At 39.5% G+C, this 18252-nt stretch overlaps 1 protein-coding gene across 2 annotated transcripts in view; it reads left to right on the plus strand.

Moving 5' to 3' along the window:
- Window positions 1-18252, plus strand: part of SBF2 (SET binding factor 2) — a 307688-nt gene that overhangs the window by 237849 nt on the left and 51587 nt on the right. For both annotated transcript variants that reach the window (XM_036428329.2, XM_036428330.2), the window contains exons 19-26: window positions 290-552; window positions 2138-2310; window positions 3428-3501; window positions 4993-5188; window positions 8568-8695; window positions 10051-10226; window positions 12673-12818; window positions 15769-15967. In XM_036428329.2, the coding sequence (XP_036284222.1) occupies window positions 290-552; window positions 2138-2310; window positions 3428-3501; window positions 4993-5188; window positions 8568-8695; window positions 10051-10226; window positions 12673-12818; window positions 15769-15967 (1355 nt within the window). The remainder of the gene's footprint in view (window positions 1-289; window positions 553-2137; window positions 2311-3427; window positions 3502-4992; window positions 5189-8567; window positions 8696-10050; window positions 10227-12672; window positions 12819-15768; window positions 15968-18252) is intronic.

An 18252-nucleotide genomic window follows, 5' to 3' on the forward strand; every position in this document is an offset into this window, starting at 1 on the left:
TGGAGCCACAGAGGTAAATAAATGCAATGAAATGTCAGCAATGAGAAGTGTATCCATCTGTCCATCTGTGCTTTGCCACTGCTTCCTCAGGCTTGTCACGTGATTCCACTCAAGGCCTGCTGGATCTGGGTAAAAAGGAAGACGAGGTTTGGTTTTGTTGTTGTTATGTTTTGTGTATATGTTTTCATCTTTGCTGATATAAGCATATAATAGATGAAGTATGGGAACATCTTCCATGGCTTCTGAAGCTCATGATGGATTAGCAGAGAATGTGTTGCTTTATTTTTAGGACAAGATTCCTAATGATCAATATCAGGAGAAGACAGCCATGGACCTGGCGGCCGAGCAGCTCCGCCTCTGGCCGACGCTGAGTAAATCCACGCAGCAGGAGCTGGTGCAGCGGGAGGAGAGCATCGTCTTCAGTCAGGCCATCCACTTTGCCAACCTCATGGTCAATCTGCTAGTCCCACTCGATACAAGTAAAAACAAGCTCCTAAGGACCTCAGCACCAGGCGACTGGGAGAGTGGGAGCAACAGCATTGTCACAAACAGGTACCGAAACGTGGCCACACAGACCCTCCTGTTCTTGGCTTAGCAGGGAATGGAAGCTGTTGGGGACAAATATTTCAAAAATTAACCATTTTCAGACTTGCTCAGCTCTTTTCTAAGAGACCCTCACTTCTCTGACTTCTTAACCACCTCTCATACTCTCTTCTCTTTCCTGATCTGCTTTTTCCAATCTCACCAGCTGCTTATTCAGTCCTTAGTTCCTTTCTGCCACAGCAGTTTACAGAAAGTGCTTTGAAAAGTTACTAATGACCTCCTTCTTGCTAAGGTGATTATTTGTTTCTTGGCTCTCTTTTCCTCAATTATCCCTTGCATGTGTCTGAAGTCATGTCCTCATCCATGCCTTCCTCTCAGCCCTCAACAACTTTTCCTACCACTGGGAATGAAACCCTTGGATTGCAAGGCCTGGAGGGATCTGGCCCCTGGCTACTGCCCTGACCTTATTTCCTATTGCTTATCTGTCGGCCAAACTTATCTCCCTGCTAAGCCTAATGTCAGGCACTCTAAGCATAGTGCCACCTCAGGGCCTTAGTGCTTGTCCTGCAATCTGGAACACTTTCCCTGAAAAAGTCCTATAAAGCACTCCTTCCCTTCATCTAGTTTTCAGCTCAGATGTCACCTCCCTAGAGGCCTTCCTGACTAGCACTCTTTTTCCTATCTCACTTTTTTTTTGCATTCATGAAGTTTTCTACAACCTGATTTTTACATAGTGAGGGGCTCAAGCACCTAAGTTCTTTAATAATTTGGAATGATATGATGCCATATTCATTGCTCAGCTTTATTTAACACTGAATGGGCTAGCGTTTGGGAGGAGAACTGAGTGTGTTAGAATAGGCAAATGAGTCTTTTCCATGCTCGGCCAAGAAGGCAGAGGAGGCAAGCATTTATTCAGAGTGGGAACTGTTGACTAAGCAACAAGGGCGGGGATTGAGGTTTCACATCTTCTCCACTTCAGATTTATTCCCTTCCCTACGTGAATGGAGCACCTATGGTAGAATGAGGGTTTTAACGTGGCCAAAAGGGTTGTGATGCTCTCAGAGAGAGATAAATATCGACAAGAAAAGGATTCATAGGACAACTTGGTTTCCCATTAGGAATAATGTGCTATTTGCTGAAAAATGATCTTGAACTTTGTCTACCAGGGGGCATGTGCTCCAGTTGCCAAAGGGCAAAGATAGCTGCTACTTTGGCTCAATGTGGCAATTAACTTCGAAGGAAAAGTTTTTCTAGAAGATTGAAGTATCAGATAATAAGTGAAAGGGTCCTTTTTTTTCTTTATTTTCTGTGGTTCCTGGTTTCCTTTTAGGAAAATCACAGAAGGTACCTTATTCTTAAAAAAAAAAAAAAAAAAAAAAAATAGTCCAAAGGACAATCTCTGACAGTAGCTTCCAAATGTAGGCCAGTAGAATGTTTCCCTGTTGTCACTTATAAATGAGCTGTGAGTAAGTGAGCCTTCTGCTTGGGTAGATGTCTCTGAGCAAGTTTAAATTGCATGGAAATTGACTGTGATATGGTAGTAATTTGTCACATTTCGAGAACTGACCATGATTGCTTTCCTTGACTTTCTTAGTATTGCAGGAAGTGTAGCTGAGAGCTATGATACAGAAAGTGGGTTTGAAGATTCAGAGAATAATGACATTGCCAATTCTGTTGTGCGTTTCATTACCCGCTTTATTGACAAAGTTTGTACGGAGAGTGGAGTTACTCAGGACCACATCAAGAGCCTTCATTGCATGATCCCAGGTAATCACTTTGCAGATATTAGAGAACCAGAATATTGTAGGTAATTGAGTAAGAATTGTTATAGGTCTACTTTTTCCAGCATATCAACCTGTAATACTTGTCTTCCGTGGAGTTAAGCCATGCTGTTTACAGTCCTCCCTTGGTCTCCATGGAGAATTGGTTCCAGGACACCACCACCCCTTCACCGATACCAAAAATCCATGGATGCCCAAGACCCTTATATAAAATGGTACACTAGCCCTAGCTTATTTGGCTCAGCGGATAGAGCAACAGCCTGCGGACTGGAGGGTCCCACGTTCAATTCCCGTCCAGGGCACATGCTCGGGTTGTGGGCTTCATCCCCAGTTGGGGGATGTGCAGGAGGCAGCCGAACAATGATTCTCTCTCATCATTGATGTTTCTATCTCTGTCTCCCTCTCCTTCTTTGAAATCAATAAACATTTTTTTAAAAAATAATAATAAGCTGAAACCGGTTTGGCTTATTAGATAGAGCATCGGCCTACAGACTGAAAGGTCCCAGGTTCAATTCTGGACAAGGGCATGTACCTTGGTTGCAGGCACATCCCCAGTAGGGGGTGTGCAGAAGGCAGCTAGTTGATCGATATTTCTAACTCTCTATCCCTCTCCTTTCCTCTTTCTCTCTGTAAAAAATCAATAATATATATTTTTTTAAAAAAAAATAATAATAAATAAATAAAAATAAGATGGCATGGTATTTGCATTAGTGAAATCATAAAATCTGTCCTTTTGTGTCTGGCTTATTTTACTTAGCATATGTTTTCAAGGTTCATTCATGTTGTAGCAGGTATCAGAACTTCATTCCATTTTATTGTATGGGTATACCACATTTTGTTTGTCCATTCATCTGTTGATGGACACTTACATTGTTCCAACCTTCTGGCTATTGCAAATAATGCTGCCATGAATATTAACACACAAGTATCTGTGTGAATCCTTATTTTCAGTTCTTTTGGGTGTATCCCTAGGAGTTGTTGCTGGATCTATGTTTACCTCCTTGAGGAACCACCAAAATATTTGTTTTTAAATATCCAGTTCTAAAATATCCAGAATTTGTTGTAATTCTGCTTGCTTTGTGCCCCTTTCTTTTGCATCCTAGGAATTGTAGCTATGCACATTGAGACCCTGGAAGCTGTGCATCGAGAGAGTAGAAGACTTCCACCTATACAGAAGGTAATGTGTCAGGCCACGTGCTTCCGGGGTAGACCATGTCTTCTTAAAAACAGCAACAATATACTGCCGTGCCCCAGGAAGTGCCTTCTCTTAACCTTTTACAGAGACCAGCTCCAGTTTTAATAATATATTAAACTTCCAGAGAGTCCACCACGTAGCTCCTCATAAAAAGGATACTGTTCAGCAAAGAGCAACAGTAACCTCTTGTTGAGTTGCTTTTACAAGCAGGGCATAAATTATAAACATTCTAACTTCCAAACCCAAGCCAGGATTTTATGCCCTGCCTACTTACAAAAAAATGACTTAAGGAAGTACCATATAAAGACCAGGTACTTTAATCTCTATACACTGCGAGCACATATCACAAGTATCTGGGAAGTCGATTAGAAATTGAGAGACCCGAGCCCTACCCCAGCCTCCTGGTTCCTTATTTCCCAACTGGAGTTCCCCGGGACTTGGTCTGGAGTCTGTCCTCTAACAAGCCTCCCAGTTGACAATTTTGTAGCTCGTCTGGCACCAGCCTGTGGACTAGGGTTCAGGACCCTCTTACCTATACAACAGAATCATTAAAAGTAAATTGGGGGGAGAAATCCGAAACCACGTGGGTAAGAAAGATAACTTCACCAGAAACCTGAGACACAGTGGTTACTAGGCTTTGGCTTTACATTAGGCTCTGAGCTTCTTAGAGCCAAGAAAAGAAACATGCTGATTTATTTGTTTTTACTGCTTTAAAGAGAAGCAAAAGAGATGTTCAAGAGAGATGGATTTTTTTCTTGTACTGAACTCTTTAGAGGAGTGTATCTTGTGGTGGTGTATTTCTCAAGATGTGTAAATGTTCATTACTTGGCCGTTTGTTATGTGACTCTTCATTAAGAGCCAAGAAGGGTGGGTGGGTCTTTTTAAAGATGCATCCATTTTTTAAAGTTTTTTTTCCTTCAGTTTGCAAACGTAACAGTGCTCTTTGTATAAAACTGAGGAACTAAAGAAATACACATTGTGCAAAGTGCAAGTCCCTTGTCTTGCCCACCACTACCCTTAACCATATAACACCACCTTTAACAGTTGGCTCATATTCTTAACAATTTTCTTTTTTTTTTCTTTTTTAACAAAAGAATATATATCATGATCCCCTTTTTGTTAAATATATATATATTTACAACTGGTTATTTTTACTTAACAGTGTATCCTGGATATTATTCTACATTAATACATATAGATTCGAGTCATTTTTTTAAATGATTGCATTGAATAGATGTTTCAAGCATTTTAGTAATTTCCAGTGATTTTCCTTTTAATAAACAATGCTGCAAAGAATCTTCTCACGTTGCACAGAGATATGACATTTCTGCCTCTTCCAAATCTGTTTCGTCAATATTGGCTGCTTGGAATGTCTGGCTCAGGTTTTTTAGATCTGTAACTGGGAGAGATAGCCTTGTCTAAGTGTTGGAAATCCCACAAGAGTTATGTTTAAAATGCTCTTTCTGTTGTTAGCCTAAGATTCTTAGACCTGCCCTGCTGCCAGGAGAAGAAATTGTTTGTGAGGGTCTTCGAGTCCTGCTGGATCCTGATGGGAGAGAAGAAGCCACTGGAGGCCTCCTGGGAGGCCCGCAGCTGCTGCCGGCCGAAGGGGCCTTGTTCCTCACCACGTACAGAATTCTGTTCAGGGGGACGCCCCACGATCAGCTAGGTATGGCTGGTGTTATGCCATCAGAGCATGGATATGTATGTGCTCTATGAGGGTTTGATTTGCAGACGTTTCCAGATTCAAAGTAAGCGTTTTGCCACAAAGGGTTTATTAAGAATACTTTTGTCTGTCACAGATAATGATAATTTGGACCATAGATTCTTTTTTTTTTAATCTTTATTATTGAAAGTATTACATAGGTCCTCCTTTTTCCGTTAACCTCATCCAACCCTTGCCTGTCCCCCCCCCCCAACCCTCTAGGCCCTTACCAACCAGGTTATGCATACAGATATATGCATACAAGTTCATTGGTTCATCTCTTCCCACCCACCCTCCCCTGCCTTCCCTCTGAGGTCCAACAGTCTGTTTCTGCTTCTGGATCATAGATTCTTACGTGAAGAACCAAGGGTATCTTCTTAACAGTGAATTCACTGACATGATCATAATTTCATTGGCAGTATATGGTGACTAGGTATAGTCACAGTACCTTTTGCTAACAATGCCCCCTGCTGATTGGCCCCATCTTTCTGAGCCCTACAGTTAATTGTAAAGCTAACTTTTTTGGAACAATGTACTAAAGTCCAGGGTTGTACCAACTAATTAACCAACCCTACCTCCCTCTCATCCCATTTCAACTAACCCCATTTGGCTCTTAGCAGACAACTTCTATTCTATCCACTAAATTCCTTTAACTTCTATTTTCTACTTCCCTACACAATCTTCTTTATTAGAAAGGAATAGCAGGTCCTATCAAGTCTGAATCATCTTTTTGAAATCAGTATTTCATCTTAAACTGGAAAAGCATATTAGGTTTAGGTAAAACAATTGGATTCCAAATCAAGAAGCTCAGGGTTAAATTGCTGTAGACAATGTTAATATCTTAAGTCTCCTGGCCTCACTAGGGTTCAATTTCCCCTGTTATAAAATGAGAGAAATGAGCTTGGTTACTGATGATGCAGTGGTTCACAACCTTGAATGATGAATTTGAATTATCTAGAAATCTTAGGGAAAACACACACACAAACAATTGTGGACCCAACTCTCAACCACTGAATTCAAATCTGAGTTAAGATTCTAAGAATAGGAGACATAGGCCTCTGTGTATTTTTAAGCCCCAGAAGTATCTTGTGTTGCCTACTGAGGACTGGGAACCATTGGGATAAATAGTCACTAAAGTTTCTTCCTCTTCTGATGTTATTCATCCAGCAGCATTTGACGAGTACCTACTATGTGCTATGCATTTTGTTAAATGGTGGAATTCAGACATATAAAATGTAGCGTCTTTAAAATCTCACAGTTGGCCCAGCTGGTGTAGTTTAGTGGTTGAGCATAAACCCATGAACCAGGAGGTCACAGTTCAATTCCCAGTTAGGCCACATGCCCAGGTTGCCAGTTTGATCCCCAATATGGGGCATGTAGAAGGCAGCTCATTGATGATTCTCTCTGATCATTGATGTTTCTATCTCTCCCTCCCTCTCCCTTCCTCTCTTTGAAATCAATTTTTTTTTAATTTTAAAAATTCACAGTGGATAGAATCAAGATGGTTCATTATCTTGATCATAAAATATTGTTTACTATATAATAAGCAAAAAACTCATAAATTTTAAGAAATGAAATAGGAATAGTCATGCTCATTTTGAAAAAGAGTGGAAATAGAGCAAAATTTCTCAGCCCTCTCTTGTCATATTATTATACATAAATTACATTTGTATCTGTAAGCATATGTATTTTTAAAAGAATCTGAGTATCAGTACTTATAATTTTTTTGTATTGTGACTTTTGTGCAATCAGTGGCCATAAACATACATATTGGACATATAAATATATGAGACTGTTGGTCATTTAAATTGCTCTAATTTATTTATTTTAAACAAATCAATGGCATACTTAGTGTGAAAGCTTATATTGTCCTCTTGTTTTATCCTGTCAATTTGGGGGTTAATTTCACATTTTAGGAAAATTTTTCTTATCAGAGAAAACCTTTTTATCTACCTTTTTTAGTTTATTTCTTTTTAAATTTCTAACTTAATATGTCTCCTTCAGTGACACACACATATCTGATCATTTTGCATGTGTTATATAAGTTTGTCTAATACATCCATGAACTGAAATCCTATGTACACCTAGATTTTGTTTAGCCTCTGGGTATGAGTTTAACATAAAAGAATAACCAGAATTTTCCAGGATTGGAATTGACAGATCCAAGGAATGAGAAATTCTGCTGATAATGAGTGGATAATTGTCTGGACACTTAAGTCCCTTAAACCTAGTTCAGTTCTCACCACATCTGTCTCACTCGCTGATAAGCCTTGCCTATTGCTGCTCCTGTGCTTACTGGTGCGGCTGTCTCAGATCCATACCTACAATCTCTTCAGAGCTCCCCTTCCCTCTCACTTCCTCCAGGAACCATTCTCTAGCCACCCAGCACGCAGACATCTTCACCCTCTCTGCAGTATTGAAAGCCCTGCTCCCTCACACGTAGGAGCAATTGCATGTTGTATTCTGTGTGTGACTCCTGTCCCACGGGAACTGTGAGCCCCCCAGGGGACGCTCACGTGGCACACTTCCTTTAGTTTAGAGCCTCATCTCTGTAACTTCAGATAGTTGGTAGTTATTTATATTTTCCCTTTTTTTGTTTTTGTTTTAATAAGTAAACTCCTAAAAAGTTTGGTCCTAAACCCTTCCATGGTCTCCTTCGGCTCCTTTGACCACCTACAGATGCACACATAAAACCTTTTCTCTTTTGCTTTATTCTTACATTAACTATAGCAGGCGTCTTCAAACTACGGCCCGCGGGCCACATGCAGCCCACAGAGGAGTCTGATCCGGCCCGCCAGGTTTTTTGGGCAGTGAGCGCAGCCGAGGTGTTACAGTAGGAATTAGTAGTTCATATAGTCCGGCCCTCCAGCTCTCTGAGGGACTGTGATCTGGCCCCCACTTTAAAAAATTTGAGGACGCCTGAACTATAGATACATACCTTTTCTTTTTTTTTCTTTTTTTTTTCTTTTTTTTTCTCTTTTTTTTTTAAATATAGATACCTTTTCAATATTAAAGATACTTCTGTTTTTCTGTGTAAAACCTACCCTTCCTATAAGATTGCCTTAAACCAACGATCTTGTGTGGCATGCAAAGGCTAGGGAACCAGACTGAAGGCAGGCATGCTGTGCCAGTTTTTTCTGGAGAAAGATTATGTCCCGGGAGTCAGCGCCACACAGTAACATTAATGAATGTGATTCTGCATCATGGTGTTTCTCTCACTGCATTCCTGGGCTCTGTGCTCTCCAGAGACATTTCGCCGGCAGAGTCTGGTAAGGTGAGCAGCAGGACTCTAGGCTTGAGTGGTAATGTGCTGTTGCTGAGCCCAGGCCTTGTCTTCCTGTAGTTGGTGAGCAGACAGTTATGCGAAGTTTCCCGATCGCCTCCATTACCAAGGAGAAGAAGATCACAGTGCAGAACCAGCTGCAGCAGAACATGCAAGAAGGACTGCAGATCACGTCCGCATCTTTTCAGGTATTAAGAAAGGGAGCCCTTCTATTTAAAAGTTTTCTGCAAATGATGTCATGACCACTTTCTGTGGTCATGTGGTCAGCGGCTAGTGGATGAGGAGGATCAAAAGGTCCGAGAGGGTAATCTTCAAGTCTGCAAACACATGAATCATCTTGAATTTAATCCCTCATTTCCTGAGCCCAGTGGCCAACTCAGAGTACCAGCAGATTATCTGACAATATTTAGTGATCTTAGAAATTCAGATACACAATTGACTTTTGTTCTCTGCCAAGTCATGCCTCAGTTTGTGTGTGATAAAGCCTTCATATAGAAAGCAATTCTCCTGGCATCTGTTTCAGAAGGAAGTGCTTTATGGCTCTTCTATGGAAGAAGTAAAATTCTGATAATTACGGCTAGGGCTGAAGTACTATTTATTGGTAATAAGTCACCCCTAATAAAGCGTAGGTTTTTCCAGGGCGCTCTGAATGTATCAGAACTTGCGGAGTACTGATGCACACCAAACAGTGGAAGAGTGGTCTTTCCTTATTTTTTCCCATTGCAATTCTTCATGCTTTGTCTCAAATTTCCAAGGGCTCCAATTCTTCCCTCATTTCTTCCAGTCAAGAAGCCCTCCCTATTCCTTCATGTGAAATATGAAACCGAAGATCTCTAGGCTCCAGACCTTTTCCCATCACCCGAGATTGTGACTTCCTGGGATTTCTTCACTCCTCCAACAGCTAAAGGGCACTATATTAGAATGTTGCCAGGCTATACTAGTTGGGATTCTAGTCACACTGAGTTTTTTATTAGGTTTATTGTATCTGAGTGTAGAGAGACCTGGATAGGTCATAGAGAAGGGCATGTTTCTACTTCAGCCACTAAAAGTTAATTTCCCTATCTCATCATAGAAAAGGTAGTCTGAAAGCAACCCAACTTCACAATACCTGATTTTTCTTGCCAACTAACCATCTATGTCAAGCCTCTCTGTGCCATAATTTTTATTTTTAAAATTAAACAAATTTTCCAGCTGATGTGGTTCAGTGGTTGACCTATGAACCCAGGAAGGAGGTCACGGTTCAGTTCCCAGGCAGGACACATGCTCTGGTTATGGGCTCCATCTCCAGTAGAGGGTGTGCAGGAAGCAGCCAATCAGTGATTCTCTCTCATCATTGATGTTTCTATCTCTCTCTCCCTCTCCCTTCCTCTCTGAAATCAATATTTAATTTATTTATTTAATATTTAATTGTATTACATGATATCTGAGGTCTCTTCAACCTCCAAACTCCGTTTAATATTACTATTTACTGTTAAGTAATTTTGGGGAAAATTAACTGGAAATCTTTAGTGCTTCTGATGCATATAATCTCTTTTGTCTCCAGTTGATTAAAGTAGCATTTGATGAAGAAGTGAGTCCCGAAGTAGTAGAGATCTTTAAGAAGCAGCTGATGAAGTTCCGATATCCTCAATCCATTTTCACCACCTTTGCTTTTGCTACTGGACAGACTACCCCGCAAATAATTTTACCCAAACAGAAGGAAAAGAACACTTCCTTTCGGTAAGAAGTCAGTCTGGTTTCCTCATTTCAGCCTCCTCTCACTGGTCGTCAGGGAAGTGGCCTGTCCTTTAGGTTAAAGTATAAAGACTGATCTTTCCATCTGCTATTGTGTCAAGCCCGTTGGACCAAGCTCAAAAAGCAGCCGTGGTATATGTAACAAGTTTCAAAAACTAACAGCTGCAAGAGACTTGACCCTCATGTCTGTTGCTCATGATGTAGTTTTAGAATGTGAAATTCTTTTTCCCCTTTTTTCCATATTGACTACTTTCTAACTGCCTTTGAGCAATCCATTCAGTTTTCATTACTATCCAGGCCTAGTAAACTGTTTTGCTTTGATCTAAAGATGGAAGCCTTTATTTTTTCTTTTTCTTTTTCTTTTTTTTTTGTAACTTTTTGTTTTGATACAATTTCAAAAGTTACAGCCTAGTACTAAGAATTCTTGTATTCCCTTTAGCCAGATTCACAATTATTTATACAATACTTTGCTCCATTTTTTTATCCTTTTCTCTCTCATATATATTTTTCTAAACCATTTGAGTTACATACTTAATGCCTCTTTATTCTTACATATAGCAGTCTGTCTTTCCTAAGAATAAAGACATTATCTCATATAACTACTGTACAGTAATCACAACCAGGAAATTTAATTGACGTAAAACTTTTATTTAACCCAGAGTCCATGCAGTAAAATTAATTCAAATTTTGCTGGTGATCCTTTCTAACTACTCATTTTTCCTGGCTGGTACAGGATCCAATCCAGGATCCAGCATTGTATTTTAGTTGTCATGGTTCTTTAGTAGGAACCCTTATTTTCTGTTGAAAATTTTAGGAATTTATGTTGAAACTTAAATATCAGTTATGACCAAATAGCAATTGCTTTAAAATTCTCTTTAATACAGGGGCTTTCATTATTAATTATCTGGAATTTAAGTTTCTGTCAATAAAAATTACATATTAGGGGCTACTCGGCAGACTTTGGAGAAGAAAGCTTTACCTTTGCCGGAAAGAGAGGTAGGGTGGGCATTATAGAAGAGTTGAGGTTCGACAGTGAATCACTTCTCAGTTGCATAGCTAGCCACCGGTACCACTTGGCAGGATAAGTGAAGGAGACCACACATATCCGGGTATTATATAATATGCTGAAGCATGAACAGCTTCCTGAGTATCTGAAGGTGAAACAGGCATCCTGTCTTTGCACTATAGAGTCACAGAGGAGCCTTTGATATTCACTACCCTAGCCCTCATTGGAAGAAACAAAGTTTTTATGGTGTTTCATGTTTAGGGGGAATTAGATACATCTATATGTAAAGTTAAGTTTATTATATCAAGTTTGTATTATCCAGCTATAAAAAGAGACACAGCAATTTAATTTTTTTTAATATTTTAGAATTATTTTGACTATATGAAACAAAAACATAGCTCTAATTGGAAAAAAATTTCAAAACTCCCATTGAGTTTAAGTTATACCTGGAGTGATTCACAATTGGCTTTAATTTAGGAAATACCAGTATTTTGTGATTTCTAACAATTATCTAAGATATGTTTCATAACCCTCAGGTTTACATTCCAAATGACAAAAGACAGGGTCTAATAAAAGTATTTGACAATAAAAGAATCCTTACCACTTTTCACTGAATGGCAAGAAAACACAAAAAGAGTTGTGTTCTTTGTGGTAGAGAAGAAGGTAACAAAAAACAGCCATATTTGAAGCCTTCATCTCAATGTGATTATTTAGGAAGCAAGTTATGTGTTCACTGTACTCAGATTTTCTATCAGCAGAAAAATAAAGTACTTTTAGGTTCATGTGACTTGCATACTAGTTTCCCTGTAATTAAAGCCAGTTCTCAAAAGAATGCTCAAATGTCTGATTTCTTATTTTTTTTCTCCTCTCAAAAAGGGGAATAGTATTACTTTTTTATATCTGAAAAGGTTTACAGTATCAGAAGGTTGGACACCAGTCAGCACTTAAAACATTTAAGAAGTAAGGTGTCATCAACTATAACTGTCATCTGTCCCAAAGAAAAGCCTGTGAGTTAGCAGAGAGTTTGGGTCTATAGGGGACGCAGGCCGGCTTTCCTCCGGGACTCCCACAGGCATCGTTTGTGGGAATGGTGGAGACAGTGGGTGGGCAGCCAGGGTGGGTTGAGGGCATGCTTGACCAAAAAGCCAAATGGAAGAATTTAGATTAAGGGTGGTAAGGAGTTGGTGTCCCACTCTAGGTTCTTGCACTTTTGCCTAAAACAGTGTCCTGATGACAGAGTGTTTTATTGGAAATTAGTCTGCTACCTGTAAAAAGGAATCTTAAGGAAGAGAGGCTTAATGAGCGTCTGGACAAAACTAGTAGCTGTGGGAATGGAGAAGAAACCAGTTGAGCTACGCAGGTATCAAAAATATAAGTGGTGTCTTCAGCTTGAATTGATATTCTCTTTCATTTTATGACTTGTAGGACCTTCTCCAAAACGATTGTGAAAGGTGCCAAAAGGGCAGGGAAGATGACAATTGGGCGTCAGTATTTACTAAAGAAGAGAACAGGGACCATCATGGAAGAGAGAGTGAGTCGCCCTGGGTGGAATGAGGAAGATGACATATCTGGTATGTGAGAACCTGGTTTTCCTTCATGAATCAGTTTTATTCTTTCTCTGTATACGAATAAGAATAAGAATCTAAGACATAGTTGCACTTACTAGTAAACCTGACTCACAAAAACATAGATCTCATTGGAAGATTGGAGGCATTTACCAGTTTCTTAGAACTGAGAAAAATATATATTTTCCCAATATTCCATTACTCATTTAAGATTTGTTAAATTATACTTCTCCTTTACTAAATCTGTGGCTCTGATTGGCCATGGTAATGTGGGTCTCACTAAAGGGAGAAAGAAAGAAACCCCACTGCATAGGAAATTTAGTTATAAAGTAGTCCCTGTACCTCATTGATATGGAATAAGAATAATAAGATAAGGACATTAGATATTTGAAGTTGAAGATTTTGAGTTGTAGTGAGTATATTGTGAATGCTTTTAATCAAAATGGATGACCTATCCCTGGTGTTGCTCAGTGGTTGAGCATCAACCTCTGAACCAGGAGGTCATTGCTCGATTCCTGGTCAGGGCATGCGGGCTTGATCCCCAGAGTGGGGTGTTTGGTGGTAGCCAATCAATGATCCTCTCTCATCATTGATATTTCTATATCTCTCTCCCTGTGCCTTCCTCTCTGATAATAAATTTTTTTTAAAAAATTATTTTAATGGAGGACCTAAGATAAAGGGACGCTTAGATGATTTTTTTTTAAAAGTGACTGCTAAATATTTAAAAGGACAAAATCTGAGAAGCTGAGATACTTCTTGGTCAAGAATATAGAGGCAGCCCTGGCCAGTTTAGGTCAGTGATTAGAGCATTGGCCCTTAGACCAAAGGGTCGTAGGTTTGATTCTCGATCAAAGGCGCGTATCTTGGTTGCAGTTTCCTTGGCCCTGGTAGGATCACATGTGTGTGGAAGGCAGCCAATTAATGTGTGACTCTCATGTCAATTCTCTCTCTCTCTCTCTCTCTCTCTCTCTCTCTCTCTCTCTCTCTCTCTCTCTCTTACCCTCTCTCCCTCCCTTCTACTTTTTCTAGAAATCAATGGAAAAAATATCCTCAGATGAGGATTTTTAAAAAAGAATGTAAAGGCAGAAAACCAGTAGCAAACCAGTGACTCTTTTCTATTCCTTAATCCAGAATTAAATATGCTTATGGTATTAACACTAGAGATAATTTGATCTAATAGAGAAGCAGGATACCATTGCACCCTTTTCTTTCTCAGGATTAGAATGAATCACCCATGCTTATATAACAATAATAATAATAATGAGGAGGAGGAAGAAAAAGAAGAAGAAGGATAAAAAGGAGGAGGAGGAAGAGGCCTCATCTTGAGAGAGATCACTGGCTAAGAGTCTCCATTTTACTGTGGATACCTATAAGCTTGCCTCTGGGGGCAATGAGAAGGCTCACTATTACTCAAGTGACCATTTGTTGGAATCCTGGCCTCTACACAGGCACATGGAAAGCCCTATAAAATTATTGCTTCCCATCACTATTGACTCTTCTAATTCAAAGATTTTATGATTTCATGGAACAAAAACTATTTTTCTACTAGAGGTCCCTCAGCCCAACCTGCACCTCACAATCTTGGACCCCTCGGGGGATGTCAGAGATCAGGCCTAAACCAGCAATCGGATATCCCTCTCGCAATCAGGAACCGCTGGCTCTTAACCACTCACCTGCCTGCTTGCCTGTGTAATTGCCCCTAACTACCTCTGCCTGTCTGCCTGATCACCCCTAACCACTCGCCTGCCTGCCTGTTCACCTCTAACCACTCTGCCTGCCTGCCTGCCTAATCGCCTCTAACCACTTTGCCTGCCTGCCTCATCACCCCTAACCACCTCTGCCTCGGCCCCTGCCATGCCGTCCTGAATGACATCCAGAAGATAGTTCGGCTGTAGCATATTATGCTTTTGTGATTATAGATGATATTCCACCAAAAGACCAAATTACATATTGGTCTTTTGCTCCTCTAAAAATAAAAGGCAACACAAAACTGATACCTGACAATATTTTTGCATTGTGAAGTTCACAAATTAATATCTTAGTATTTATACGGATGAGCTGTTAGGTTTTTTTCTTTTAATGGAAGAGAGCCATAGTGTTCCCTTTGACATTATAACTTTGAGTACATTTCCAAAAACTTTGAAAGCTTTAATTTGACTTCTCTTACTTTAAAAATAAATAAGAAAGTAAATTCAGAGTTTTTAACAATGGAATTCTTTATTTTTTATTTTTTAGTTAGAACATGCAGTACCAATTAGCAATGTTGGGGTATGTGTGTGTGTGTGTGTGTTTTAATCCTCCCTAAAATACTTGATTATTGGGTAAATTCTTCCACATCTAAAATCTTAAAGGATTCTGTAACCCGTGATTGTAAAATCGTGAGGGAGTTTCCCGCGTATACCACATCCTCTGACAAAAATATTTCCAAAGAAATGTATGATTTCTTCATACCTCTCTAAGAAAGGTCTTTTCCCACTAGTAAACTTCTGCTTAATCTAGAAACTTTTAATAAAAGTTTATGCTTTGAAAAGTTAACTGAAACCTCGATGATGAATTTATATTGTGCTCATATTAAAGATTAATTTTACTGATGGGTTGGCCTCTGACAAAGTTGAGTGTTTATTCTATAGAGTCCTAAATAGAAATCACTACACATTGGCATTAATAAGCAAGTCTGACTGAAACAAAACTATAGTAATGAATTCAAAATTGAATTATTTTTAGACATTTTGAGTTAATTCTGCTGACATTTTGAGTCAGTTGAGCACCTGGTAGTTTATTTTGTGACTATTCATTACTGTTCAAATTTGTTTGACCATAATGATTCCCCCTTAGAAGTTACATGTTTGGTGATATGCATAGACCTATAGCCTTAATATAAACATCCCTTGGTTTAAGGATTCTCTTCTCCTTGGAGTTATATCATTTTTTTCAAAACCGGTTTCTGCCCTCACAGTTTCAGATGAGAGCGAACTCCCCACGAGTACCACTCTGAAGGCCTCTGAGAAGTCTACAATGGAACAGTTGGTGGAAAAAGCCTGTTTCAGAGACTATCAGCGTTTAGGTTTGGGAACCATAAGTGGCAGCTCTTCTCGCTCAAAACCAGAGTATTTTCGAATCACAGCCTGTAATAGGATGTATTCACTCTGCCGGAGGTAAGTGTGTCCCTGCGCTCCAAAAAGAGACCTTTCTTTTCTTCCATTTGAGTCTTTAATGGGCTAATTGCCTCATAGCCCAGAGAGAGAGAAATGTGTGATAAGGGGACACTTTATGAAGCGTGAGCAAGCACCTCATTGGCATTCTCAGAAGTGCAGTTACATCACTGAGCTATGCCTATATCAAATCAGAAGTAAATGGAAACAGTAGTTCATGAATTTGCCGTATTTGTCTTTCCTAGTTGCCTCTCTTCTAGCATGCCAGAAGATGACTTGAATTAAGAATAGGATGTGCCCGGGCAGATAGGAAAGATGAAAGTCTGATATTGGCCAGGAGTCTGCAAACTTTTTCTTTAAAAGACCAGATATACATAGTTTCAGTTTTGCAGGCTGTATATTCTCTGATTGCAACTTCTCAACTGCCACAAAGGCAGCATAGACAGTGAGTAAGTAATGAATGGACGAAGCCAGTTTTGGCCCACAGGCTGTAATTTGATGACCCAAGAGTAGACAGGGCTTTCTCATGCTGTCTAATTAGAATATTTTCAAGGGATATTACTTAAAGAATGAAAATAAGTACATTTTATTTTTTTCTATTCTTACCTCTTGCTGTTTTGTATATCTGTTAAGCCTTGTGCCATGCTTTATATTTTTAAAACTATATTTCCACCATCCACAAATTAAATCATTCTCATCTCCAGGTAAGTTCTTTTCTTGGCATCTATAAATTCCTAGTTTGATTAAATAGAATAATTCTGTAAAAGCACTTTGTAAATTGTAAACCTTGTACATATTTTAGAAAGTTGTCTTAATGTTAGTATTAGTTGCAACCCCACTGTTCTTGAAGAACTATAAATTCTCATTTTATATATTTTTATTTTTTAATATCTTTTTATTGATTTCAGAGAGAGGAATGGAGAGGTTGAAGAGAGAGAAACATCAATGATGATAAAGCCTCATCAATCGGCTGTCTCCTGTACACCCCCTTCTCAGGCACGTGCCCTGACTAGGAATCAAACCAGCAACCTCTTGGTTCATGGGTTGATGCTTGACCACTGAGCCACACCGGCTGGACTATAAATATCTCATTTTAAATGACAATTTAAGTTTACAAATACTGCCAGTGTGAAACTAGAAAAATAAGTTGAGAATATGGTTTACAATTTGGGCCAAATAGAAAAAACTGCATTAAGTGCTGGTAGGTTGTGATTTTGTTAAGTATGCAATAATTTTCCTGAGTACTTTGTCCTTCTAACTAAATTCCCTTTGTAGATTAGTGTAAGTGATACCGTCAGGGTGTGGTGTCCTGCTGTTGGGGAAGCTTGCTATCAAACTTAGGCCTGCCAGTGAGAAAACAGCTCTCATTTATCATTTCCGTCTGTCAGAAATGAAATAAAATTTTAATAATCCATTTGTTAGGACACTTGCTATAAAGCATTTATATTTTTAATTGATATAAAACAATATATAAACCTCACACTATTAGAAAGAAGAAAATGGAATGATAAAAACAATAATCCAAAAGGAGAGAAAAGAAAACATAGAACAGATGGAACAAATAGTAAGGTGTTAAGTTTAAATTCAAATATATTTGTAATTATTTTACTTTTATTTTTTTAAAAAATATATTTTATTGATTTTTAACAGAGAGAAAGGGAGAGAGATAGAGAGCTAGAAACGTCAATGAGAGAGAAACATTGACCAGCTGCCTCTTGCACACCCTCTACCGGGGATGTGCCCGCAACCAAGGTACATGCCCTTGACCTGAATAGAACTTGGGACCTTTCAGTCCACAGACCAACATCCTCCCACTGAGCCAAACCAGCTTTAGCTATTTTACTTTTAAATTGACTAAATGCTCCAATTAAAATTAAAAGATGCCCTGGCTGGTTTGGCCCAGTGATAGAGCGTTGGCCTGCAGACTGAGGGGTCCCGAGATTGATTCCTTGAGGCTTACTCTGAAGTGCAGAGCTGGTGGCTCTGGGTAGTGGGTAGGCGGAGTTGCAGGGTAAATGGATGTATCTTTCACTGCTAAATGGGCCTGGCACTGAGTACCTCTGCCGGGCTTCAGGCTCAGCAATATTTGCCTCAGCCCTAGTAGGTATCCAGGCCTGGGAGCAGGGGAGTTTAGACCGATGTGTGGTGGAGCTTGGTATGTGGTGCTCATGTCCCATGGAAGAAGGGGATAGTCTACAACAGGGGTGAGGAGGGAAGGGGTGCACTGGTTCTTTCCCAGTTAGAACTAGCCCCAAAGCCATTAAGTAATACTCCCTTATCTAATACAC

The sequence above is a fragment of the Pipistrellus kuhlii genome, unplaced genomic scaffold, assembly GCF_014108245.1.
Source record: "Pipistrellus kuhlii isolate mPipKuh1 unplaced genomic scaffold, mPipKuh1.p scaffold_m20_p_9, whole genome shotgun sequence".
Taxonomy (NCBI): Eukaryota; Metazoa; Chordata; class Mammalia; order Chiroptera; family Vespertilionidae; genus Pipistrellus; species Pipistrellus kuhlii.